This window comes from Aptenodytes patagonicus, chromosome 14, assembly GCF_965638725.1.
Source record: "Aptenodytes patagonicus chromosome 14, bAptPat1.pri.cur, whole genome shotgun sequence".
Taxonomy (NCBI): domain Eukaryota; kingdom Metazoa; phylum Chordata; class Aves; order Sphenisciformes; family Spheniscidae; genus Aptenodytes; species Aptenodytes patagonicus.
Genome location: NC_134962.1, coordinates 8,882,129 through 8,909,379, shown reverse-complemented (window position 1 = coordinate 8,909,379; position 27,251 = coordinate 8,882,129). Strand labels below are relative to the sequence as shown.

The following is a 27,251-nucleotide window of genomic DNA, read 5'->3' as shown; positions in this document are numbered from 1 at the left end:
ATTTCTTTTAGATTAAAAACAGCAAAACTAAAGGAGGTTGGTGATGATTTTTTCCTACAGTAGCTTGCACCTCATAGTTTAAAAGCTAATGAAATTGGTAATAGATACCACAATGCCTCTAAAATAGTAACTGCCGGCAGGAAAAGCACACAAGCGATATAGCACTATTTATTCACATGTCACTTTGCAGTTTCATCATTCTCCTAGACTTAACCTATTTACTAAGAGGCGGTATGAGTCATTCAGCGAAGTGTTTCAAAAACAGAGAGAGAAAAGAGAATGGATGGGAGAAAGCTATTTTTTACAGGAAATAATTGGGGGGTAGGAACCGAAGAACAGTTACAGCATGTTCAGGATTAGCTGAAAGTAACAAGAATAGGCAATGCTGCTGCTTTTTTTATTTCTGTCACAAAGGAACTACCAGAACAAATATTTAATTGAGGGGAAACAAGCCATTTAACAAATATTTAATTAAGGGAAAACAAACCATATTACCCTTCCCTTCGGGCAGTTTTGCAGGAGATGAACAGTCAATAATGTAATCTATTTTCCTCCCTTGAGCACTAGCGCTTATGGCTATTAATCCACAAAACTAATTACTGGCACTAATTCTCTTGCATCTTATCTTCTGCTGTGTCTTAACTTTGCAAGCATCCCCACTGAAGGGCTTGTGGATTCTTGCAGAAACTGGGCCTCTACAGCAAACCAGGTTTCCCTCCAAACACGTCTGAACTGAATTTTGAGCCTGGTTCTCAGGAGAAAACAGCCAGCAGAAAATCACTGTCCCAAGGTGTGCTGGTTTTGGCTGGGGTAGAGTTAATTTTCTTCACAGTAGCTAGTATGGGGCTGTGTTCTGGATTTGTGCTGGAAACAGTGTTGATAACACAGGGATGTTTTAGTTATTGCTGAGCAGTGCTTACACAGAGTCAAGGCCTTTTCTGCTCCTCACCCAGCGAGCAGGCTGGGGGCGCACAAGAAGCTGGGAGGGGACACAGCTGGGACACAGCGAGCAGCTGTGTGGGGCTTAGTTGCCGGCTGGGGCACACCACAACACAAGGTAACAGTGAAGATGCACAAGTGGCCTACGAACAATTTTGCCAGACAAACCAAGCTCTCCTCTGAACAGGCATGCAAATAACCTTCTGCTTGCAATTACTCTGCTTTCATAAACAACTTTGGAACAGTGAGTGCGAAGAAGGCATATGTTTCTTATGTGCCTTATTTTAAAGAGGATTATGGGCAGTAGGCACACTGTTTGTAGTGAAAAACACGGAGCAGGGGAACACATGAAATCACTTTTGCGTACAGATTATTTTTCTATCATGACTCCATATCCTTCAGCAAATGAATGTTTCGGGCCAGATTCTTCCCCCCTTTGCATTAGGCACTGAATGGTGAGTGCTTTAGGAGCCCTGGCATCAGGACGTGCCTCTGCAGGAGACGGAAAGCGATAGGCACCACTAGAGAGGTCTGCGGGTCTTGGCAATGGGAGTCCAGCACAGCTGAGTGCCTAACTTTGGGGCTACAATTACAAGTCCCAAGTTAGCTGGAAAGAATCCAGACCATTAAATATTTAAGTAGTTATTGACAGTGTGTTACAATTCACATATAACAATGTCAAGGAGGTGCCACATACAAGATACTGCGTATCTGCCCACATCCATCTGTTTGCTTTTATTTTGCACTTTGACTGTAAGTCCTTTGAGGCAGGAACTGCTTTTTTTCCTTTGAAGTCAATACAGCATCTGCCACAATGGAGTTCTCATCCATGCAGGGGTTTCTAACATAAAATAATGTAATAATAAAAATATTACACAATACTATGGAGTATATGTATAAATCAGAGATCATTATGAACCAAGAGGGAGAGATAATTATAAGAGACACCTATATGTACAAAAAGCAGTGCAAAAGACTATGGGGAGCAGATACTGCAACTGACTTTGCATCTCACCTCAAGAAGGCCAGCAACCTCTAACAGTAAATAGCTTGAGAGAATAAGAAAAATGTATATGTATCATCCAAAGACTTAAAACGTTCCATTTGACTCAATGGCACAAAAGATAAAACTTTTGTTCTCAGTATGGAAAGGGGGGATATAAATTACGAGAAATAGAACTGAGCTCCTCGATGTCCAATAGCTGTTGAGGTGACTATCTTTAGCTGATGTGCAGCCGGCGCTATTGAGGTTGGGCAATTCCCAGCCTCACCACAATAGCAATAACCTACATTTGTTCAGAAATTAGCCCTCAATTATTTGCAGACCTCCCATCCCAATTCCAGATCAAGATGTAGGAACAACCACCCAAACAGACTGCCCCAGGGAATCCTTCCCAGGATTTAATGACGAGCCATCCCAAATTTTCCAGCTGTGAGGTCTGAGAGCTGTGTGTATCCCCATGCAACCCAGGCAGGAGGCGAAACGCTATGCTCATTGCAGTGTCTCAGGGGCATGCTGCAAGATGCTGCAAGTACCTAGCAAGACCATCCTAATCACTCCCAAGTTCTCATCAGCCGTATGACAACATTCTTCTTCATACGTGAGCTTACACAGCCAGCTCCCAAGCTCTGCATTTGTAGCTCATATTGAACCTATTAGTTTGTATTTAACCATCCATTGCTACACTTCCTGGGTGAATTCCAACCAAACAATGAAGGCTTTGGAACCACATGGTGATAAAACACCCTCTTGCCTAAAATAAAGATAAAACTTGCTTGCGTTTGATATGATCTCATCTGACTACAGAACACATTCAGAAGCAACTGGCAGGCCGTCCCCTCAGCTAGGAACGTGCATTGAATAGGAATACTGTTTGTCCTGCAGTTGGGGAACTAGCCACAGACAGCTGGAAGACACAGTAGTAGCAAAGTTGAAGGCCAAGATCACCATAACTCTTTCTGAGCTGTCTTGGAAGGAGAGTGACTGCCAGCACGAATAAAATGCCCCAGCTAACACACACAGCATAATGAATCCGTATCAAGCCACCGGGTATCTTCCACAAGGCCAGATTTTTAAAGGTATTTTGGTAGCTAACTCTCAACTAAATCACTGTGGATTAGACATCTAGCCACTTTTAAAAAAATCAAATACACAAAGAGACAAGCATGCATCACCTCTCAGAATCTGGCCTAGACTGTACCCAATGTTTCCCTGACAGACAAGACGGAACAAGCGTTGAGGAACACCAATAGAGGATGTCCTACAATAGGAACTGGGGGTTGTCCTTTGGGATGCCAAGTAGAGATGGGAAGGTTTTTTGTACTAGTAAGGGCTGACTCATGGGCGGGGAGGTAATGCTGACTCCTTGCACGCTCCTTGCAGCGTCATCATAAGGAAGGCTCACAGCGTGTCTATGCAGCACCATGATGTGACTTCACCATCATCACCATCATGGAGCGACACTGCACAGCGCTGCCATAATCTCTTCTCTAGGACATGGGAACAGCTCTGATGCCTGACTACCACCAGCTGCTGTGCTTTGCCGCAAGCTCAACGTGGAGGGGAAGGACAGCGGAGCAGCCATGATGGGGAGAAACCCAGCTGAAGCAACAGGACGTCTGTCCATCCTAACCCATGCTGCCCCATAACTTGTGAGGCTTGGAGACTTGGCTGTGGGCTGTAGCATGCGCTGTAGAGCCTGTCCCAGCCAGCTCTGGCTCCCGCAATGCTCCTCAGCACTGCAGGACTGCCTGGCAGTGAGTCTGGGTGTAACACTTCAACCTACACAGGAATTGCCTGCTGGCCACAGTATCGCTGAGCCCAGCAGCAGCAAAACAGGCAGATGCCTGGTAAAGGGGAGGGAATATTCTAGGTACTACAAAAATACCACATCAAGAGACCTAAAAATGAAAGTAATTAACTGGTGGGAAAAGATAAACTATCCAAGAGGCTGGGTCTTCCCCCTTTTCAGCCAAGAAGTTAAAATGCACTCAAGTTTAACTGGGTGTTTAAGCCATGGTGACTTCAGAGCAGGCTCACGCTACAGTGGGTGCTGGGAGAGAGCAAAAGGAGCATTGCAGAACTGAAAACTCCCCCATTTTGTGCTGACAGCAACCAGTGACCTTGGGAGAGCCCCATCAAGCAGAGATCGGTTATGTCTCACGGCCAAGCCAGCAGCCAACATCCCTGCGGGGCCTGTCAGCACAGAGGGTGGGGAGGGAGCGTGCTCTGCCCCGCTGTGCCACGGGTCACACAACAGGGCTTTCCTCTCAGGGGGTCCCCTCAACATGACTGTAATCAACACTAAAAATAATAGCGCAGTTTATATTTGGGCTGCAAATCACCACTGTTAATAGCGACAGCCAGCAGAGTCTCCAGAGAGGGTTTGGGCACTGCTGACCCTGGCTGAGATCTGAAGGATGATCAGGATAGAGAGGGCTGCAGCCTTTCAGCCACAAAGACAGAGGCCATTTTTATGGTTCAAGAGGGTGACCATCTCCAGTGGGCACTCCCCACCTTCTCATCACCTGTCCTAGGTGCCCCAGAAACATCCCCCAGTTGCATTTCTTCACCCACTTGTGCGAGGCACTCAGCCTGGCCCTGCCGCTGCGTGGGGGCAGCATCGGAAGGCGGGCAGAGAGCAACAGGGGAGTGGCTGGTTTAGTCTGGGCTTTTTCTTTTTCTTCTTGATTCAGAAATGTCATCTGCATCCAGCTGTTAGTATTTTGGAAATCTGCTGGGTTTTGTTTCCCTCATGTGATTCAGCATGGCTGATGCTCCAGCTGCAAAAGCCTCAGCAGACAGTGAGCTTGCTTAAAGCAACTATGCATGAAAGCCCATGTCCCAGCCAGCACTTCCTCTGCTAGGAGCACCCTGGGACCCCTCTTGGGTCCTGGGGGCAGCCTCTTCATCACTCTAATGGGAACGGTGCTTGACTCCATCACAACCACACCAGATGAGAGTGTGGTGATCAGGAACTGCACAAACAGGTATCTACATCAAATGATGTGGCAAAGAAAAGATTTTAGTTGCAGCCAACAGCATCCTGACCCCAACTTCTGCTCCTTCTGAAAGCATGGCAATGCTTAAACCTTGAACTGCATAATAAATACACTGTAAATTGATAAACTTCCAAAACACTATGGCATTGCTATCCACTTTCAGGTTTTCTGCTTTTTTGTAGAGTTTGTTTTTTAAAATACCATATTGTCATGAGTATGATGTGTTACCTATAAAAAGACCGTGATTCAGCAACAGGGCAGGTTATACATGAACGAGGGTAACGCCTTTACCCCTGCACCTTTTCCTTCCAGTATGCTTCTCCCATGCCCATTTTGGTTTCCTGCTCTCTCTCGAGGCCACAATAATCCCCTCTTCTTTCCCCCTATCCCAGGGCAGACACCCCTGCTAGAGGTGGAGAACAGCTGGATCCAGAGTGCCTTGAAAGCGCAGGAGACTGCAGCTTGTTATAGGAGGTGGGGGCTTGCTGAGACTTATTTCCAAGGAACAAACTTTTAATGGGCTGTGGGTTATACATGTGAAGACATGGTGATTCAGTAAAGTTAAGGGACAGGGCTTTATTACTTAAATAATTCTTCCATTTGACAGTTGAATCCCAAGTCCCCCATTTTTATCCACACAACTCTAATTCCATTCTCAGTTACTCAGTGACACAGACAAAATCATCCATTACTGAATAGTCAGGTAAATACAAACCACCACTAAATGTAGCCTGATCACACAATTGGCCTTTACATGTCTTTCCCCTCCCAAGCAATGACGGAAACAATGTTGGGTGATTAATAACCCTAATGATTATATTAACCAAGTAAGCTATAGAAGAAAGTATAAGCGATACAAAAGTGTATTTGCTGCAGCAGAGGTGTTCGGTGGCATGCTGGGGGGTGCTTCCCTGGCAGGGCTAGGATGGTCCCATGAGGCAGTGATGCAGTGCAGGGCCGTGCTCCTGTGACCCAGCCTCTGCGTGCCCAAAGCCCTGGGGGGAAAGGGGTAAGCAAAATCCTCTTTAGAGAATCCCTAACTCCTGCAGATGATGAGCACATTGTAGCTGAAGTTAAACAAAGAAGAAAAGAAAATATATAGTTTGGGCTGCTTTTAAGGTCACTAAACCAGTGGAGTAAGGATTACTTTAATTTCCCTTTTACCTGGAAAGAAAAATAAACTGAAAAAACCAAAATACCCCCACCACCTCTTTAAAGGGTTGGAAAAAACCTGTCTGAGGAGGGAGATAGTTGAAAACGCCTCGTTGAACGTCTGCTGTTTTCCATCCCCCATAAGCAGGCCTTAATGTGTCTTTTACCACGGCTGGCCTGGATGCAGGCGTTTCACAGCACAGGAGAGCCAGGGCAAGGAGCAAGAGGACGTGAAGCTTGCTGTGCTGTCCAGAAGATGAAAACACTAGTGCTGTTTATAGAGGGAAACCCAATTCGTCAGCCCAAATGAATTCCTGTGCTAATCCATGCAGGCTTCATGTTTTCCACCAGCCCCAGCCACTGTAAGGACTATCTTTAGGAGGCACAGTGTATTTGGAAAGGAGCAGCTGGAAAGAGGGGACGTTTATGCCAGCTTGGAAGGCTTTCTGGTATGGAAAAAGAGGAATGCTCTCTTGGGTCTCCCCACAAAATTAAAGCATCTTCATCCAGAGCAAAACGATGCCAAGCACAACAAACAAAAGCGGCTTTCCCCAACTCTCCTGGGCAGCCTTACTCCAAGGTTCACAATGGTTTCCATAGAACTTGTTTTGCTATCATAACAAATTCGATCTATCCAGGCACGATGGTGCGCACTGTTTTCTAAAGACAAGAAAATTAATTTCCTTGCTTATTTGTCTGCCAAAGCATTTTTGTCTAGGTGCCACAGACAGGGACTCCCCAGATAACTAGTGCATCTGCCTGTCAGCTGAATGCAGCACACATCTTGAAAAGAAAAATCCTTGAGAGGTTTTGGTCCATGTGGCACGATGCGAGTTACCTTTGCTGCAGAGGCTGGGGGAGAGGCTGCCCTTGGCTAATCACTCTCGTTCCTCAGCCTCTGATCCTCCCAAGCTGAGCTAACCTCAGCGCAGTGTGCCTGTGTGCGGCAACACGAGCTTCCTGTAATAAACCAGCCATCAACTGTGTGCATCTCTCGTTGCATACCCGGGAGGAAATGAATGTCTTGTTATATTGACCACAATCTGTTGAAATGCTAGTCAATATTATAGTTTAACTGTGGTTAAGGGCTAGATTATTTGTACGGCCGGGGTACGCTCCCCGAGAGCAAGAGCTGCACTGGAATGCCACACACGGGAGAGGTTTCTTCCAGCCTTTCTGCAGAGACACTCGCACCTGGCAGTGGCTTTTGAAAAGCAGAGATGTTTTTCTGCATGACAGAAAAAGTTGGAAGAGCATTTAATGCTACATCTAAACCAAGACCGTTATCAGAACAGCCTGAATTTTTGCAAAGTCTTAATCTTTATCTAAAACTTGCACTAGTTTTGAAGATGGGAAGAGCTATGAAATGTAATCAAGCATAAAACAAAGGTCCACAGATATTAATTTCTAAAACAGACTTAATAGTTTTGTGTGCTTTTTATTTTAATAATAGCTTATAAAATTTATACTGAAGAAAAATTTGTATTCAAATCAATGGCTTTTTTTTAAAAAGGAAACATATCTGAAAACATAGTAGAAGTTATTTGAAGACACGAAGCTGCAGGATGACGCAGGAGAAGAGCTCTCATGTAACCCAGCCTACCTAGCTGAAAATCTCACCCTAGCATTCACCTGCTGGAAATCAGTATCTTGGGATGCTTTCCAAGGAAGAAGACAGCACCCCACTCAAAGCAAATGAACGTGTGTGAAGAAGAAATCAGACAAAAAAAAGTTAAATATAATTTTAAGGAAAAAAGACCCACAAAACACAATGTAATTAAAAAATACAGCTGCTAAAAGTCCTCCTCTGATTTGCCTCAGTTCTGGTTTAAACCAAGCCAGTTTGCTCACTGGACCTGCCCAATGCCTAGAGCTGCCAGTGTTTGCAGACTACTTCCAGCCTTTGCAAACATCAATTTGTACAAAATTATAAGTACTTCATATCCAGTGACTTGAACTGGGGGACTTCCCCAAGTCCTAAGGACAGCTTCCTAGGTTGGTGACCATTTACCTATAGAAATGCTGGGCCTTATTTTTCAGTGGCTTTGGCAGACCCATGAAACGTGATTACAGCACAGGTACGGCAGTGCCATGTGCCCCTAGCAGTGCCCCTTCTCCTGGAAAGCAGCAGCCAAAGGCGCCGCCTGTGGGCAAGCTGGATGCACCACAATCACACAGAGCGCCTGAGGGCAGGTGCCTTTCAAAGTCAGGACCTTCACAGACACTTTTGGAGAACAGCCCTGCTGCCTCCTGATAAGAATTGGAAACCCAAAAAGTGGCTGATGAAGACCCAGCACGAGCACTGGGAGGTATTTGACCATAAAGGGAATGCAATGTCTGGTACATCATCCAGCTTCCTCTGGCCTTGTGGCTACCAAGTCTCCTGGAACCGAGCTCTTACAAAATAACCAACACTGTGTTGCTCATAATGACAGATATCTAACCCAGGGAGGTTGAACTGTCACAATACTTTCACCATTGACTTCCATACTTCTGAAGTGGCTCCCCCTTCACTTAGTCATTCTCAGTCTTTCCAAAGAAACTTAGAAACCACCTAAATAAACCAGCACTGATTGAGACATTGCAAATGTCGTAAGAGTCATTCATGTGTCTCACTATTTGTCCTACATTTGACTCGATTCATTCACAGATGATGAAGTCATTCATCATTAAGAAACCAAACCAAACCACACCACAATTTGGGAATCTTTGACTAGACTCCCCTGGCAGAGATGATCAGAGGGAATGATTGCAAACTCACACTCCTCTAATTTACTGCTGCTTTCACCCTGGCCCAAATTATTCTTTGCACGTTAAAAGCGAAGGTTCAGAGTCCTTGCACAATGGCAGAGCAAATCAGCACGTAAGCATTGAAAAAGAACTAAATTACGCTGTCACTTTGCTGTGATACCATCTGGCTATTTCTGCAGGGCCTCAAGATTTTCTGGTCATGCAGTGCACACTGCTTTGGTGCACAAACAGGTCTGGCACATGACCGCCACACTGCCAGCACCCTCCCACCACCCACAAGTCAAAGCGTGCCCAAATGCACACCACTGGGTGGAAGCAAGGGACAGTCTGCTTTGTCCTTTACTTCCACACCTGACAATTATCCGTGGGGAAAAATTCTCCCTCAGATGCAAACCTATCACTCACTTCAGCGTCCATGGGCAGAAGTCAGTAATGCTTTTCTCACTACATCTAGTTCAACCACAATTTCACTCTAAAGAAATCGTGTTTGTTCAGCTGGGGGCAGAGTTTAGCCTGTGTTTTGGAGTGCAAAGTTTCCAAATTAAAAACTCACAGAAGGACATGGCTTGATTAAAATGGGAACTGTGTGGATTAGGAGAACCTGCAGGAAGATGAAGAGCATTCGACCAGTTTCTCACTGACTAAAGTAGTGTTGCTCTGCTGAGTCACAGGGGCATCACTGTTGAAGCCCTTTGATCCTCAGTGGTTTTACTCTAGTTAACAGTAGCTGAAGATTTAACTCTTTTATACCTAACACTGGTTAAATCCAACTCAAGACCAAGTTTTCAAAGTTATCACTGTTATCAGACCATTAGTCATGTGAAAATAGAGAGAACAGAGTTTTAATTGCCAAACAGACGGTAGTATTTCTAGTAGACGTGCACCTAAACTGAAAAATATGAATGTTTGCAAAGTTGGGAGTACTTGGATTTAGGGTTTTTGTGCAGACCCCTTTTAGAGAGAGGATCCATCTGTGAAATTCACAGCTGGATGTACGCCCAGATTTCTGTGCTTGCAAAATTGAAGCTTGGGGACTTGGCGTGATGATCCAGTCACAACTGCACCGTTTATACATTTTAGGTTGGCTTTTACCTTCCTCTGGTTTCTTCTTGGTAAACATAGAAGAAGTTATATTACAAAATAAGAGGGAGTGTGAAAGCCAGCAGCTGGTTGAAAATTCAAATTAGGAGCTAATATGCTGGGAAGGGAGTTTTAGGGTCTTCAAGTATTTGCTCTTCTTCCCCTATCTCTGACTCTCCTGCTGGCATGACTATAGATGTGCTGCTTGTTTTTCAAATCAGAGAAGTAGGAATGACCTATTAGGTCATCTAGTACCTCTGGTAGCCAGTGCAGGATAGTCTTCTTGTACATTTGTCCAGTCTGCTTTTAAAATTCCTCTGAAAACATACTGCATCCAAATTAAGGCACAGAAGTCTCTTGGAACTGGTGAGAAGCAGCACTATAAAATGACCAGGGAGTATAAGGCCATACCAGCTTCTGCTGAGGAGAAAAGTGGCTCGCACTATTTAGAGTTCTCATAAGAAAACTAACTTTGATGGGAAATTCAGATGATTCACCCTCAATTTTTTATTTTTTATTTAAAAATAGCCAGGGATTTATTATTATAATTTTTTTTTTTTCCATAAGAAACAAAGTGTGAAAAGCAGGTGGAATAAAAAAGGATTTTAAATTAATCACCTATAGGTCTTCACTCTTGTGAGAGAGAAGATCTATACAGACAAAAAGTCCCACATCAACTACCCATGCTGCCTGCCAGGATGTGACCTTAACTGGAAGAGTTCTGCTTGTGTGAATAATGCTGAGAATCCAGCCATTTTTCTATAGTAGAAGACTATAAATGGCTTTCACTTTGCACCATAAACAGACTGTATATCTTTAAGATGGTTATTCTTGCCAGGCATTTTATTTCACAATAATTAAAGAAATGTGCAGATGTTGTCCAAACTTTTCAAAGCAGCAGGGCTCTTTGCAGCTGCTTGCAAGATTTCAGAAGTGCAGTTCAAAAATGGCTCAAGCTGCCTTTTCGCTAGCCGTTGCAGCAGGAGCTGAATCCTCCCATGTATTATATTGCACTTTAAAGGGAGAAAAGACCCCACCCTTTTTCCACCTTTGCATATCTTAACATTAACACAATTTGTAACAAATGAAACTGTGAAGAGCAGCAATGCCAAACCCAGGCATTCAAGGTTCATGAGTCAGGCCTCTAATAATCATGTGATTGGTTTTAAAATCATGTAATCAACCCCCTGCCCCCAAAGTTGCATCATTTTTGTCTGCCTGGATTTTGAAAGACCAAAACACCATGCTTCCTATTTTTAATGTTTTGGTTTTTCTTGGATCGGACTTGAAAAGATCACTAAGAAAAAAATAACTCTTGCATTTTGCTGCAGTCACCTGCACGGGGACTTTTAAATCGCTATAAATACTCCAAAACTCTCAATGAAATTGCAGAGAATTAGCAAAAGCTTTGAGCTGCCATGTGGATGTAAGCCAGTTCACTGGTTATATTTATTCAATTACATTGTGCTAATTTTAAAAGGGAGATAACAGGATAAACTGTGAGGACAAATACATACCTAGCTGCAGGTTCCTCAGCAGAGCATCTTTCTAATAAATGAATCCAGCACGTTGTACCATCTTTGCTGGAAGTTACTAACATTAGGATTCATTTTGAGGTGGTCAACATACAAAGCAAGCAGGCTGAGCTCGTGCAATTACTGCCAATGTGAAAATCCATTCTGTTACATAGGCTGTAGCTACCCCTACAAGTTTAGCCAGCTTAGCAGCGCTGGCATTGCTGGTGAAACCCTTCTTCCAATGCAGACATAGTCATCCCAGTACAAAAGCCTTTCAGTGAAACAGCTGGTGGTGGTTCCCTGACTTGGCATAAGCTGTGCTGATTCCAGTGTTTTTACACCAACAGAGCTGTGTCTATACAAGGGCTTTTACCATAATAGCTGTGTTAGCAAAATAAAAAAAAAAAATCAACCACCTTAACCAGCATAGTTATGCGGTAAGCTGCCTAAGTGTAAAACAAGCCTTGTTAAAGGTTTCCAGAGCGCGCTTCTCGGGTTCAATGCAAAATGGTGAATTTAGCTCTAGAAGGAGTTAACCCCCTTTCCTGCTTTGCACAGTTTTGTTATAAGCCATTTCCTATCTGCTCATTTCTTGCTTCTCATCTCCAAAGCCCCCATTTTTTAAAAATGTTGTCAAAACAGTTATGATTTTGACTGAACTGAAAGAATTTCTGTGTAAAACACCCAGTGTCACCCCTCGCTGGCAGGAAGACCACTGATTCATTTTCCTTACATCCTGTACTTGCTCATATGACAGCTTTGCTCTGTCTCCAGACTTTGTCCTAAGAAATGAGGGTGTTTCTAATAGACACACCTATTCTCAGTGACAGGTAGCATATTACTTGCCAGCAATCAATCGTTCACTTCTAGAAAGCAGGTAGTATTCTTTGATACATACAGCATGAGAGGAGTGAGTTTGGTGGAAAGACAGAAAAAGGAGAGAGTAGCTCTGCCAATCCCTCCCTCTAGTGCAACACGTGTTTTGACAACCTACGGCATAGCCAGTGCTGCCCCAGTTCCTGCGCACCCGGGCAACAGCTGCACGTGCCTTTGGTACCCACACGTCTGTGCGAGGGATGCAGCTGGGGGGACCTGGCAGCCTGGGATCCCCTAGGCAAGTTACAGTTTTACCAGTGACTTTTTGCATCACCTGGGGCAAGTCGCTTAAAAGCTCTGTGCCCCGCTTCACCCATCTGTAAGAGCTGAAAAAGCTTCTCTGCTTCTTTCTGCAGTGGAATTATTTTAATTCATTACCATTTCTCTGCACTGGATGAATAGTGTCACTGGACTGAAAACTGTTATTGTTGTTATCCCTTTAAATTGAAAGTGGATTGAAGGAATAAAAGTAAATGTATGGTCTATTTTGGCAGATGTCTTCCAACAGATGGGTGTCTATGGTCTTCTTTATAAGAGCTGTCTGCTGTCTGTGATTCAGACCGTCTAAGGAATGCCATGAGCGTGGAGTAAATGGACAGCAAGTCTGGGAAAGGACTTTATTGTGGTTTAGAAGCTTTCAATTCCCAACTGCATGAACAAGTTATTTTTTTCAAGTAACTCTTTGCCAGTATTTCAAAACTATCATTGAAAATTGCTTGATGCCTTCTGAAAACTGAGCGCTTTCTGCTGATAACAGTCCACTGGTTTAGCCTTCAAACGGTGGCATGCCTTCCACCAGCAAATTGCTAGAATTGGGGTTTATTGTCTTGGTGCATCAGTTCGTGGTGGGACCCTGCCCATCGAGGCATCGAGAGAGAGCGTTCACGTACCCATCCTGCAGTGTCAGTTCTTGGCGGTGGTACCCGTGGTCTCCTAATGGAGTCTGCATGTTCTTTTGAACAGGAAACGCTTTGTAACACAACTTGCCTGCGGGCACTTACTGCACCAATTAAAGATTCCTGAGCTCGAGAACAAAGAGGTGCCAGTGGAACTATGGTTTTAATCACTTGATTTATTTTCTTCCTTCCTCCACTGCTGATTTTGGATGTATGGGTTTCTCTTTTTCTCGCCTTGTTTTGTTTTGCATGTTTTTATGCAGCAGGACAGCCGCTCAGAAAGACTGCTGGGGAAATAGCAGTCTTGAAAAGGGGCTGGATTTGTCTGAATTTTCGAATAGTGGATTGTTTTTAGAGGTGAAGAAGAACATCAGATGCCAGCCTGCCGTAACAATACAAATACTTAGTTCTTATTCAGGTATGCAGCTTTTTTTTCTGAGAATCCATGTGAGTTTTAGTAACATGAATGAATTAAATGCTTAACTGTACTAGAGGGAAGGATAACAAGATACTTTTTAATAATGGTAAACTGAGGTACAGGGAAGTTAAATACTTTGCTGAAAGGCCAAGAGCAGACACAACCCAGGAGACCTTCCTCTCCATATACTGATCTTTCTACTTCCTGTCAACAGACTACAGGTTTTTGGAAGCAGAACCACCTTTTTGTTCTCTTTTCATATTGCCTCTAGAAAAGCAATACTGGCATAGTCCTTATAGCAGCCTTCCAGTACCTGAAGGGGGCCTACAAGAAAGCTGGAGAGGGACTTTTTACAAGGGCATGCAGTGACAGGACAAGGGGTAATGGCTTTAAACTGAAAGAGGGTAGAGATTAGATACAAGGAAGAAATTCTTCACTATGAGGGTGGTGAGGCACTGGAACAGGTTGCTCAGAGAAGCTGTGCATGCCCCATCCCTGGAAGTGTTCGAGGCCAGGTTGGATGGGGCTTTGAGCAACCTGGTCTAGTGGAAGGTGTCCCTGCCCATGGCAGGGGGGTTGGAACTAGATGATATTTATGGTCCCTTCCAATCCAAACCATTCTATGATTCTATGATATGACTGGGATACTTAGATCCTAACATGACACAAACCCACAATAGCAGTGATCCAAAAGTAAAGCATGTAGTGTACCCACAGAGTGCTGTAAGGTCCCAACAGAGAACAGAAAATCTGAAATAAAGTGAGTCACAGCTTCAAGAATGAGTCTGATGAATACATCAATTTGCTAGAGCGTTTGAGCGAAATGTTTTTGAGAACATACATGCTTCACTTTTAGTCAAACTCTGCCTGAGCAGAAATGACCACACCTTCTATGAAAAGTAGTTCTAATTAAAAGCAGAGCATGGCTTTTTTTGATGCAAATTGTTGCTCTAACTGAACCACAGCCCATTTGCAACACTGAAATTCACTCCTGTCTAAAATGCCAGGAAACAGGAACTTTTCCCCCTCTGCTCTGTATTGCTATTTTACTCTGTGCATGGACACATGATGAAAACAACTATAAACCAAACTAAAACATGCTCCTAAAGCCACCATCTTCTGTGCTTTCTGTGGATGAAATCAGTACAGTGTTAAGAGAGAAAAGTAGCTTCTCTACAGCCAGGCAGGCGGCCAGACCCCTGGCCCCTGCTAGTGCGGCTCCACTGCTGTAATGCATGGAGGGCTTAAAACTGCCTTCACCGTGCAGCTGAGGTTCCCCCAGCACAGGGAAATCCCCAGCTGGCACCAAGCTGACAGAGCTGGCTTCGTGCCACCCCCTCCTCCATCCACTGTGCAGGGGCTGGGGAGGGCGAGCAGGATGCTCACAACGTGCTAGCACCCGAGCCAAAGCCCTAAGGACCACGCCGGCTGCGAGGGGGGGCCCTGTGTCCTGCCTTCCCTCCTGGCTGTACTGACCCTCTCCTTTCATCTGCACGTGCATGCCAGTTTCCCCGAGGAGCACGCGGGACCAGCGCGGATACAGAGTGGGCTGCTGCGTGCTGCGGTGAGGGTGGCAAGAGACCAAAGCTGGCAGGAAAGAGCTCAGTCCCCAACTACCGCTTACTCAGGGCTGACACAGTAGCTTTGCTTCTCGGGTCCCCAGGAGACCTAGGGTTTCCTGGAGGTACACCCTTCTCAGGCTTGCGCCTAACAGCTACCAGCCTAAGGAGAAAAAAGCTGGTCAGAAAAGAAAGATTATTCCTGAGCGTGGAGGGAAGAAGGGATTTGAATTTCATTTCATGCCACTGTGGGGACAGACTGTGGATTTTCTTGTTGCTGAATGAAAGAATACAAAAAGAAAATGTAGGAACCTAACACACTCCGAATGGTCTTGGATGAGACCCATGGTTAGGGCAATGGTTACTGTGGTGGGGAGCAAAACTGCCCAAATTAACACACTGCTCGTAGTGAAGGTGATCGTAAGTGCTGGGTGATTTACAAGCACCACATTGCACACCCTGCAGATCCATTTTCTCAAGAAATATCTGCTGTGTCTGAAATTTTCTGTGAAATACATGAGTTCACTATAAAACATCTCTGCTGATCGGCAGTCAGATAAACCACTACACAAGCATCTGCCTTGCTTTTCTCCTCCCCATTAAAGATTACTGGTGCACCAAAAATAATTTAGAGCTGCTGTATCAAGCAGACAGTTCTGAGTGTCAGATGTGGTTAGATAGTTACTATTTGAATAATGACAATAATTTTTCTTTGTAAAGTAAAAAGCACACAACATGACAGCTGAACAGAAAAGAAGAACTAAATCTAAGGCAGGCAAGTTGATAACATTCAAGACAACAGCTACACATCCATTATTTGGATATGGAAAGAGCCTAACACCATACTTGACACTCTCTACAAGGTACTTGTAGATCGTGTTGCATCTGAGTGCTTTAGAGTCTGTGATGCATTTATCCTCCTATTGCTCTTGTCACACAATCCTCGTATCTCTGTGTTGCAGATGGGGAACTGTGGCACGTGGCAGCTGAGTGGCTTCCTCAGGGCTACTCAGGAAACCTCTGGCTCCGCAGCATAAGCATGGGCAGTCCAGGGCATGACCAGTGCCCCAAGCCCTGGGTCACCCTCTTTCTTGATCCTGCCCCACCAAGGGATTTTGGACAGTGCTGCAAATAACTAATTTTTTAACTGGGTTTGTGCTTTAAATAGCTAATCTGATTGCACTGAAGGTCCTGGAAGAACTAAGTTCTATTTGTCAACATATTTCTGTGGTTGTTTGCGTAACTTTTACCATTGTTGGTGGTTTTGGTTACGAACAATATTAAGATGAGGCCTTGGCTGAAACGTGCTGAGCACTCTCTCGTCCTATGGCTTTCACTTGCATTCACTGCAAGCGAATCACTGCTTGCCAGCATTAGCCTGGACACCAGATGGGTCCTGAAGGATCTCCTGACCATGGCTTAGCTTCGCTCCCAAAGTATTTCCAACAGTAATGAATCTCTGAGGCAGAGGTGTGTAACAAAGGTTTCTCCTAATCTTTCATGAATAGTCCCTTCCTCTGAGGATTCATCTTTACACTATTGGATATCAAAAAGTTATGGATTTTTTTTTTTTTTTTAACAGAAAAATATGGAGGTATATGGAGGAATATGTATATGAAGGTATACATATGTGTGGCAATGTCTAACCTGCATCAGTCTCCCTAATGGCTGCATTTCCAAATCCAGCCTATATGACTTGATAGCTAGAGCCTTCCTTCCAGTAACCACGTGTTTCGTAATTCTGTCTGGGAGGGGAAAGCTGAGAAGTTGTAAGGGGGCTGCATAGGCTGAGCTGGGCACCTCTTGTTCTGAGGTAGCACGGGTAAGAGGAGAATAGGGGCAAATGTTTCCTTCCAAGAAAGCACATGGCAGGTCTCTACATCTGCAGTACGGTCAGAAATGAGCTACAGACATGCTAAAGTTACCATTAAGGTAGCCAGTATGGATGGTATCAGTTGTGCAGCTACTGCACAAAGAGGTCCTCACACATGACAAAACCCACCTGAGAAGATAGGTAAATACTTGCCATCACCTGCCTTAAGGTCCATGCTGTTTTGGCTACACTGCTGGTGCTATTCAACCTTGAGACCTTACAGCTTTGTGAGCTATGGTCACACATTTGACTGTAATCCTCCTGTGGAGGTGGAACCAGCTCTTATCTTTACAAGGCAGGAGATGAAGAGAGGTTAAGTATGCTAAGTCCCCAGTATTATGTGCCCTGTGGAGCAGTGAAGGCCCTGAGCAAAGAACAAACCGTGGTCTCAGGAAGAAGGACAAATACTTTTTTTTTACAGCACGGAAGATAAGAAAATAATGAAGGGTCCTGCCAGCAGTGGCAGCAGGAAGCTGGAAGTGGTAAAGAGAAACAGTTAGCTATGAGATGTTCTTCTCTGGTCACTTCCAGGAGAGCTCAAAGACTGGGAGAGCATACCCACTCTGAGAGGCAACAGCTTCAGGAATCAGGAATTGACAGAGTGGGGCTTGTCCCAGGTCAGTCAAGAAGTTCATGGCAAAGCTCAGAATAGAAGGAAAGTCCAAAACACCAAGGCTACGCGTTAACCACGAAGGCAGAGGACAAGAGTTGACGAGAGGAGGTCACAACCGTAGAAAGGGACGAAAGCTGGACTGTCAGCAGAAATACGGAGAAAGAAGAACAAAGAAGAGGGAGGAGGAAGATGGGGGAAGGGAAGAAGAGCGAAGGGAAGCATGAGACACCGAAACAGTGATTGCCTAAGTGTCTGTGCATCAGCGGCAGTGCAGCGCACTCATGCCAAGCGTGGCTGGGGAACCATCATCTCGGTATCTATCCGTGAAAAATCACTGCAAGACCTAACAGCTCACTTTATCTCAGAAGAGCTTTCTGGATAAAAGGGATTTGAGGGTAAAGCCTCCATAATCCTTTGGGTTTGCTTTCTTTTAATACTATAAAGCACAAAAATAAACTTTCTAGTCAGGAAAAATATGGCTTTTGTTATGTTCTGAGTCACTTTTCCCCAGCAGCAAACAAAGTGGCTTTTCAATTCAAGTCCTGAATATTTCAGAATGAAATGTTTTGCAAAGTCCTAAAGTAAATCACAATTCTCCAAGTCACACTTCTAACTAATGTAAATTCACTGAGGTCAGTAAAGAGACTGCATGTGGCCTATCTCGCCTGGCCTGACTTGGGTGGCATAACTGATAAATTAATCTCTAGTTGAAATCAATTCAGGATGATCCAGTCAGCCAAGCAGAAGCCTGGAATTTCATTACTAACTTGCTGCTATTCTGCATAATGGCTCCTCTTAGCACGGAGGTCGAGCGCAGCCCTTGTGAGCTATGTTATAGTTAGATGTTACTGTTATTCAAAACCCAGTGAAATTAATTTTGCAGTCCATTTTGGGAGTTCATTTAAGTGGACTTTGGCTTGACTCTGAAGTTTGCTAGCTTTAACTTCAAGATTCTTTCTTTTTTATTTCTTTTACAAGGTTTGTACCAAGTATTTTTAGAAACGTGGAAAAATCTCTCAGCTTCTCATATTAAAAGTACCTTAAAACACAGTGTTCAATTTTACTATTAGAAAGATTATCTTGCTTTGTTATCATGTCCCAGTCCCCGAATGGGAAGTGGATTTTACTTAGCTATTTTCTTGCAGATCCAGCAAATCTCCTAAATCAAATACACTGTTAAAACCCAATTCAACACTCCTCTTCAAACAAGGGGACCAGTAAAAACTCTCCAGATTTTACTGTGATGGCACCAAAGCTATATCAACCACATTTCAAACACTGACTAATGAAGAAAACCATCCAAACTCTACTCTGCCCACAAAAGCAGCAATGAAGACTGTACATGATACAGCCACGGAGCACTCAGTACCTAAGTGAAAGAAAATAAAACTTTCATGGGCACAATTTCACAACTCTAGGTGAGTAACTGCAGGAAAAATCCCAAACTACTGGGTGCTTACAAAGCACATAATGGTGCACATTCACAAGATCAAACCATGCATGCAATTGCCTAGACTGAGAGGACAGCAGCAGTGAATATATGTGAAAATCAGGTCTGTACTTCATGCATAAGAACACCCTATATTTGCAGCAATATATTCAGCAACCTCACTCTGCTCCCACTAAAATCGATGTCGGTTTTGCTACTGGCCTTTATGATTGCAGTGCCCAGCTGCACTATTAACTTTGCATTGATTTCCTCTTGCAAGGAACATACTTTAATAAAAGAACCAATCAACCAGGCTGCCAATAGCTGCCTACCTAAGAATAAGCAGGATATGTTCAAAGAAAGCTTTACTCTAACTTATATTCATTCCTAAAGGCTAAATCTGCTGGGCTCACAACAAAGAAACAGCATTGTTTTACTTATCAATGTCCTACTGTTCATCTAGAACATCTGCAATAGTTTTGCCTGCAGCACTACCCCATTCATTACAGGCCTTGATAGACTGTTCAATGGGCTTTTTTTTTGGTACAAAATGTACAAAAGCATTTTACAAAGTGGACTTTGCCCTGATATGAATAACAAAAAAATAATTTAAAAGTGCATTTTGTTTCAGATTCTCCATTTTCCAAACTAACCTTTGGCAAATGGAAACAAAATGGAAACAGCTTGAAACCTGACAGCTCACTCCATGGCACGAAGCAAGACAGAGGGTTTCTGCAGAACACTATGTTTTTTGCTCAGTTGCCAAAGTGCATTGCCATCTACCAAAAATGCAGTTGATGAAAGACCAAAATGCAGCATGAGCAAACAGCAAATATCCACACTCATCAAAAGGAGGCCACGTTGGTTTTGTGCAGAGGAACAAGTGTGATTTTTAAGTCCTAAACTTCCTCCCTCCTTCCAACAAACCAACCCATACAAGAGAAGAGCGGTGCTTACCGTCATCCAGATACGCTTGGTCCAGATTCTGTTCCTGTTTAATAGTGACTCCAGCTGGTAACACTTCTTTCTGGTCGCTAACCGGTGGTCCATTTTTTGCTGCTCGCTGGCCTGAGGCTGTCTGCTGCTGAATCACGGTAGGATATGAACTTGGACTTAACCTTTGTGCTTGACTGACCTGGGGCTGGCTGGATCTTGCAACATTGGACGTAAAATTTTCACAGCACATGATGTGCTGAAATTCTTGGTGACTTCCACACCTCAGCTGCTGGTTTGTTGGAGAATAGTGAATCACTGGAGAAGACTGCTGGTTGCCTGGAGAGTGGTGGAGCACCGCTGAAGTTTGGCCTGGAGAACCAGCGTGCACCAGCACTGACCTATGGGCATCTGAAATAGCAACCGGTGTAGCCATCAAATTGGATTGCTGGTAGCCCAGCTGGCTCGGGCTAAGGCTCTTACTTCTTTGGTATATTACAGCGGCCGGATTCTGCTGATGGTATCGAGAATCAGGAGAAGAAAGGCCTGAGCGCAACTGCTGGCAAGGAGCCATAGTGGCCACAAGACAGGAAGGGGATTCGGTGACCATTGTATGCTGTGAATAGTAAGGCTGTGTTACTGTTCCCAGACCACTGTGTACTGTATTGCAGATTAAGGCTGGATCATAGTCATCAATGGGCTCTGTTTTGATTGATGGTACTAGAATAAAGCATGCAAAGGACATTATTCGTAACAAGCTGATGAGAAACAGAGAGGTTTTCCTTGAAGTAATAAGACATTTAAGCTGTTTACAAGATTTGCATATGTGAGCTCGTATCTCGCAGGCATTGAGTTTAATAAATCATGCATATGCAACCATGGCAGAGCCTCTCTTGGAAGCACTCTATATCAGGATGTTCTTTAAAATCTTTAATGATCTATTTAACCATGAATTTCTGAAAATCGAATAAATCAATACTTTAGCTCATTCTGGAACATAAGCAAAATAAGAAGCCATAGATAGGTGTTTCTTGTAGTACTTCCACCTCAAAGGAAGACTGAATAACTAGAAATCCTATGACATACACAACTTATCTTTTTCTGTCAAACATTTAACTAGTGACCAAAGGCACAGTTGAACTATTTTAGGGCTTTCTTTTTAGTTCCTTTGGTACATGTAACTTCCCCAGTACTGAGAGCTGAAGATCTTTCTGACACCATCATTTAAAAGACCATGATTTTAAATGACCATTCACACAGTGAGAGCTGTGTGAATCTTGGTGTGGATAAATGATGGTCCGCTACAGACAAATTTTCACATTTCTAATGCTTTTTTGTCAAATCTTCCCCAAAATTCAGTACAGAAATACCATACAATGGAAACCATATAAGTCATGCAACTGGGTTATTTTTTGGAAGTATAAGGTTTGCTTCTCTGAAGTGGTCTATTTTAGGGATCGTGTTGAGATAGTATTGTAGTTCTCAATTTAGCAACTATATGAAAACTTCACAGTGGTGATATCCTATACAGTTCATAAATTCATGGTGAGGACCAGAGATTTTCAGCCTGGAGGAGACCAAAGTAAGAATCAGAATGAATGTTTGCCCATCCTTAGAAACCAGTTAAATTAAGACATCACTTTGAAGCTTGCAAAAAATCTGGTACTGTTACTTTATGCTTTCTGGTTTCCACAAACACAATACTCTGATTTTCTCACAATATTTTTCTCCCAGCCAAAGCTGAGAAATTCTGGGAATCTCATTAGTAATCCTACTGCATTTATTGTGACATGGCTCACCAATTCCCAAGAGGAAGAACATCAGAAAAGCGTTCATATTTTTCTCAACCAGCCTCATTCTGAAGAATATATATTGCTCGTCTTCCTCCATACCAAGCCGTTGTTACTTTCCCAGATCTGATGTTATCTTACTGTTGTACACATCAGCTGGGGAAGGCAATGCTCATGGTTTTCACAGGGTCACATCATGTCACAGACTGAGTCTGCTCCCACTGAGGCTGTTGGCAAACTTCCATCAAGTGAATGGGGCAGCATCAGCCCATTGCCAAGATAACTGTCCCCTTAAATTTATGGGAAGTTCCTGATCATAAATCACAAGCATCCTTTAAACTGAACAGTTGTTGAGTGCTTAGCTGCACTCAGCTGAATTAAATCAGTAAAATTTAGATCCTCAAATAATGGCAAGAAAACAACATAGCAGAAAATAAAATCTTGCTCATAAGAACTAGGCAACAACTTGCTCTGTCCTTGAGAATTACCTGGGTGATAGGTAAAATGCTGAGGTTGGCTTCTTTTTCTTTTCCCATTGATGACGTAAAAATTCACCTTCACAGCTGTGCGAATGTGCTTGTTACGGTACTCTGGTACTTCTACAAAAAGCATGCTCTGAAACAACGAAAGGTGACAATATAGAATTAGCAACTGAGGCTGACCGCAGATTCTGTTATGCATCCAGGCATAAAGGAAGAGAAATCTTCCTATTCATCCCTAATAAAGAAGGGTATAAAAAGAAGAAAGGAAAAAAAGGGCAGATGGTGAAAGACTAGAAGATTTTTGGTACTAGGAAGCTGGTTTCTATGTGCTGTATTCTCTCTGGTACTTGATGTTGTCCTGAACTTAGAGAAAGAAGTCTCAGCTACAAATAAAACACACAGAATGGTGATAAATGCGGCAGCACTGTTAGTCACACTGTGCTTGATAAACAAGTATGTATTGCAGAATTCCCTCTTTTTGTTAGAATAAACTTGATTATTCTATAGGCTTTTTACTTATATGTAGCCAGATCCCGCTTCCATGGAAATTAACAGCTAGTCTCCCATTCTCTTCCACAAGGGCAGGCATCGCCCATGGCAATGTAAGTGCTAGCTCCTAAATGCACTGAACGACTACAGTAAGGTCCCATTAAGCAAAGTGAACAAAGAGGCTCATTCCCTTGAAAGATCAATGTTCATTTTAAATACTATAGTACAAATCCTGTCCTGCAAAGTACAGAGCACCCAAGACTTCCATACAGGCAAAAGGAAGTCAGGACAGCCAGCATCCTGCAGAGGACTGGGCTGATACAATAGAGTCTTCTGCAAGAACACAAAATCTAGCAGTTATTCAATTTGCTGTGGGTTACTGCTAAATGAATAGTTTCTTTTTGCAACACATTTACTGCTGAAGCATTTGACATTTGTTCATCACATCAGTAAGATAGCTGCTCTTTCTGCTTTTGAGACGCTCTTTGAAAACTATCCCTTGAATACAACTTGCTGTCCGAGAAGCCCAAGGAGAGGACATCCAATGTTTTGCATACTTACAGGCTGGCTCTTATCTTTGTCCACTGTTGCCTCCATTTCCCAGATCTGCTGCCCATCTAGAAGAATATCACAATATTAACCACACTTTTTTTTTAAAAAATCATAAAGCTTGCCTTAAAAAAAGGAGACAAATTAAGGGCATCAAGTTAGCAAAGCTCTCAAAATGGACTTAATTGCAAGCACCTTCCCAGTCCTAACCAAAAGCAACAGCATTTAATTTAAACACATCATTGAACACTCCTCTCACCAGGAAAAGGCTTATATACATATTAAAATTACATGTTTATGTAGAAATTAGCTGAACTGAGGAATGAAATATTTAGCACAGGTGCAACATCTGCTTTTTACCAGACTTGATTTCAGCCAGCTTGACTGATGGAGGGCACCAGAAGGTCAGATAACTTGTTAATGGTCCCATTTGGTCAGCAGCTCAGCAAACTTTCTGCTATTTTAAGCTAAGATCACATGGCTCCCCACCAGTGTGGTAAGTGGTGGAACAGGCAAGGAGGTGGAGGAAGGACTAGCTAAAAATCGAGATCTCGTATGGGGTGCACGGAGATGGAAGCAAGCAAACTGAGCCACTTCAGGGCTGGTTTTTAGAGGTGCTGCACAGTGAAACCGGCAGATGCTCTGAATTCTCACGGGAGCGTAGGTTTTTCTAGAAGTAGTTCAACACAGACAGATTCTTACCGTAACTGGGAAACCAGCTATATAGGGTGCTAGATTTCTGTTATGCATGCCCTCTTACTATTTATACTCGTTTCTTATATGTGCAATATGAAACCTCAGCACATGATATCTAGCAATACATCTCCTCTGATCGAGGAACAAGCCCAACATCTCCGACAGTGGATCCGCACCTCTGCATTGCCACCACTGCGGGCTGTGAGGGACCGTCACTGGCAGTCCTGTGTAAAGTCACTATAAAGCACCAAATATTCACCGTACTCAGTGTAAAAGCATCTCATCGCGTGTGCAACAGCCTCTACCTCTGAACCACTGGAAGTCTTTCTGCTCTTAATTACATCCACGCAGCTCGTCTCCATTCTGAGTTACATAAAATTGTATTTATAAGAGGAAAATAAAATTTGATCCCCTTCTATGGAATACCATCAAAGTAACCCCCATGCTATAAGAGTACATCAGTAGTAACAGAACATTTGTACACAGACTGGGTGCTTCATCTGGCTACAAATATTTCTTAAATCTACTGTCACCCACACTTCCCAGAAACATCTTTTAGCAATGTCTTCCTTACTACCTTTTTTTTTTTAGATTTTAATCTCTACCCCTTTGATTTTTATATTCCACTGAGCCTTTTAGCCAAGCAATTTGCAGAAGAAAAGTATTGATGGGAAAAAAAATTGCCTCATACCTTTCTGAAAGCTTGATTTTAAAATGAATAGGGGACACGTATCCAAACGAACCGACATGACTTGAAATACTGCAGCCGCAAGGCTGGTGTTTGCTTTAGAGAGGGGGAGGCAGCTCCTGGGCGCATTTCTGTGGGGGTTCCCCAGACTGCATGCCCAGGTCTGGCAGGACAGGGGTGGAAGTCTCCTAAAAACAGTCCTTCTCACAGGACTTTTTATTTTTCCCAATTCTTGGAAATTCTGCAAGAGCTGCTTTTGTCCTCTGTTATTTAAGTACTTCTGCTTCTGGCAAAAAGGGAAATGAAAGAGTATTTTTAAATGCATTTTGCATTTTTTCTGTTGTTGTCCTCTTTGTTCTCCACTCCGCGCAGACAATGAGCTGACAGATGTGCTCGGCTCTCAGGGCAGCCTCTCCCCGAGAGGGACTCGAGCTGCTGCTCCGCGGCCAGGCCAGGCCCGCAGCCCCCGGGAGGGCCCTGCCTGGCCCAGCTCCGCGTCCTTTCAGCCCATGGCTCCCTCCCAGAGTGCCCACTGCACCAGGCAGGACCTCGCCTCCCCCAGCACCCTACACCTGAGACACCTCTGCTATGTTTTGGCCCCTAAACATGCATGAGGGAGAGAAGGATTTACCCTGAGTCCGTTGCCAACAGCGTGCCCCTTCCTCTCTCAGGACAGGCCGGCTTCCCAGGGCGTTTTGGCAGGCTGCCTGGCTTGTGGTGGGGCAGGAGTGGGCACACAGCGCTGGCTGGGCCTCCTCACCCCCTCTCCCCGATCCTTCCTGCTGGGGAAGTGGAGGCAACCGAGGAATAGCTGGAAGTCTGGCGCTCTCCGTCGTTTACCTGTGAGGAAGAGCCTCACAGAGGGAGAGAGGGGAGAGAAAGCCCGGGCCTTCCAAATACCTCATGCCACTACTGCCACGGCATACTGGTGCAAAAAGAAAACGCTAAATCATTCTGACTTTTTTCTTTTTTTTTTTTTAAGTGTTTCAAGTTCCTCCACAGTGAGTCAGTTGTCTTTTCTACACTAACACGTGGATTAGTGACAGACTGCCGGAGCGGAGACGGCCTAAGCAAGCTGTGTAATTAGAGCCGGCAAGGCTCTTGCCTGATTTGCTGTTTAGCCCTCACATCCCAAAGGACCGCTATGCAAAGGAATGGAAAATATTCCATTATTTAACAATACGCATTTGCTTTGACCACTGCTCTGGACTGTTGCAGGTTAAATCTGTACCCCTATTAATGCAGCTAATGCTTCACCCTGGTTGAAATGGTAAACATCTCGGAGAAGGGGGAAGCCAGCAAATACCAGGGGTTTAATCCAGCAAATACTAAATGCAGTGTCTGATGACAAGGCAGTGAATACTTAATAGGGGGATTCCTCTTCTAGGTGATCTTTGTGAAAAGAAATCATCATAGTATGTGTTAAGGAACGTCCCAACACCCCCAAAAAAACCCCAAAAGATAAATTTTATCATTCTCTGAGGAGGGAAAAGGAAACAACAAAATATGTCATAAAATAAGAGCTCTGACAGAGACATGCATCAGGAACTGTCTAAGCAACGCAATATGAAGATATCCTGACAACAAGGACAGCCAAGCGGGAATATTTGACATTGGTTTTCCTCCAGGCAGAATGTTTTCATCTTTGTTTCTGTACTGCTAAATTCAAACAGTCTGTGCAGATACAACAGCACTAATTTCACAAAGAAGGTAGAAATCAAAAGGATTTGTTGGTCCAAAAAGCATAAAATAAAGGAGAAACGGGCCTCCAAGTCATCTGCCATATTCAAGAGGCCTGTGAAGCATATGCAACCACAATCACAGTGGATTTGATTTAGTAACTGAGCCACTGAAATTGCACTAAAAGCTAATGAAGCCAACCATAAAAATCAAATGATGTTTAGGCTGAGTCCAAAGTCTGTGAGGATTAAGAGTAAGAACAAGAATAAGCCCAACCAAACAAGAAATAAATGTATTTGGGGTTATCATTCTAATGATGATAGATGCTTCTGTTTGGATATATTCATGCTCGTGGCAGCTAAACAGGTTTCTAACAAATCTCAGCAGCAGCAATCCCTGTTCTTTAAGCACTGTTGAATATAACCACTCTGCAGCTCACTCCCTGACCTTTATGCTTAAATATTATGATGTGGCTCCATCTGTCTCACTGCTTCACTTTTGTAGTTGCGAATGTACCACCTTTAGTTCAAGACAATCAATATTTGCTTTTCCTTTAACCCCTCTGGATACGCATATTATGGTGAGCTTTTGGTAGAAGGATGAGGGAGGCTGTGAATAAAATGAAAAATACAACTACATTCAGAAATCTCTCTCTACTTTAACCTATCCTTTTTGCTGGTATGAAAAGAAATCTTTTGATTATGCACACTCAGAGAGTTAATGGAGAGCAGGAGGACTAAACTGAGAAGTCTAAGGCTCATCTGTAGGACAAGTCGAGCAAATTTTGAACAGAGAAAACTTGCACCAAACTGTCAACGCATTTACCATCTTTAGAATGA

At 43.7% G+C, this 27,251-nt stretch overlaps 1 protein-coding gene across 3 annotated transcripts in view; it reads right to left on the bottom strand.

The window, feature by feature from the left end:
- The window catches only part of NFATC2 (nuclear factor of activated T cells 2), a 97,563-nt gene that overhangs the window by 9,594 nt on the left and 60,718 nt on the right, over nucleotides 1-27,251 (bottom strand). For all 3 annotated transcript variants that reach the window (XM_076352166.1, XM_076352164.1, XM_076352165.1), the window contains exons 7-9: nucleotides 23,361-23,416; nucleotides 22,317-22,443; nucleotides 20,063-20,758 (exon numbers count right to left, since the gene is read on the bottom strand). In XM_076352166.1, the coding sequence (XP_076208281.1) occupies nucleotides 20,063-20,758; nucleotides 22,317-22,443; nucleotides 23,361-23,416 (879 nt within the window). The remainder of the gene's footprint in view (nucleotides 1-20,062; nucleotides 20,759-22,316; nucleotides 22,444-23,360; nucleotides 23,417-27,251) is intronic.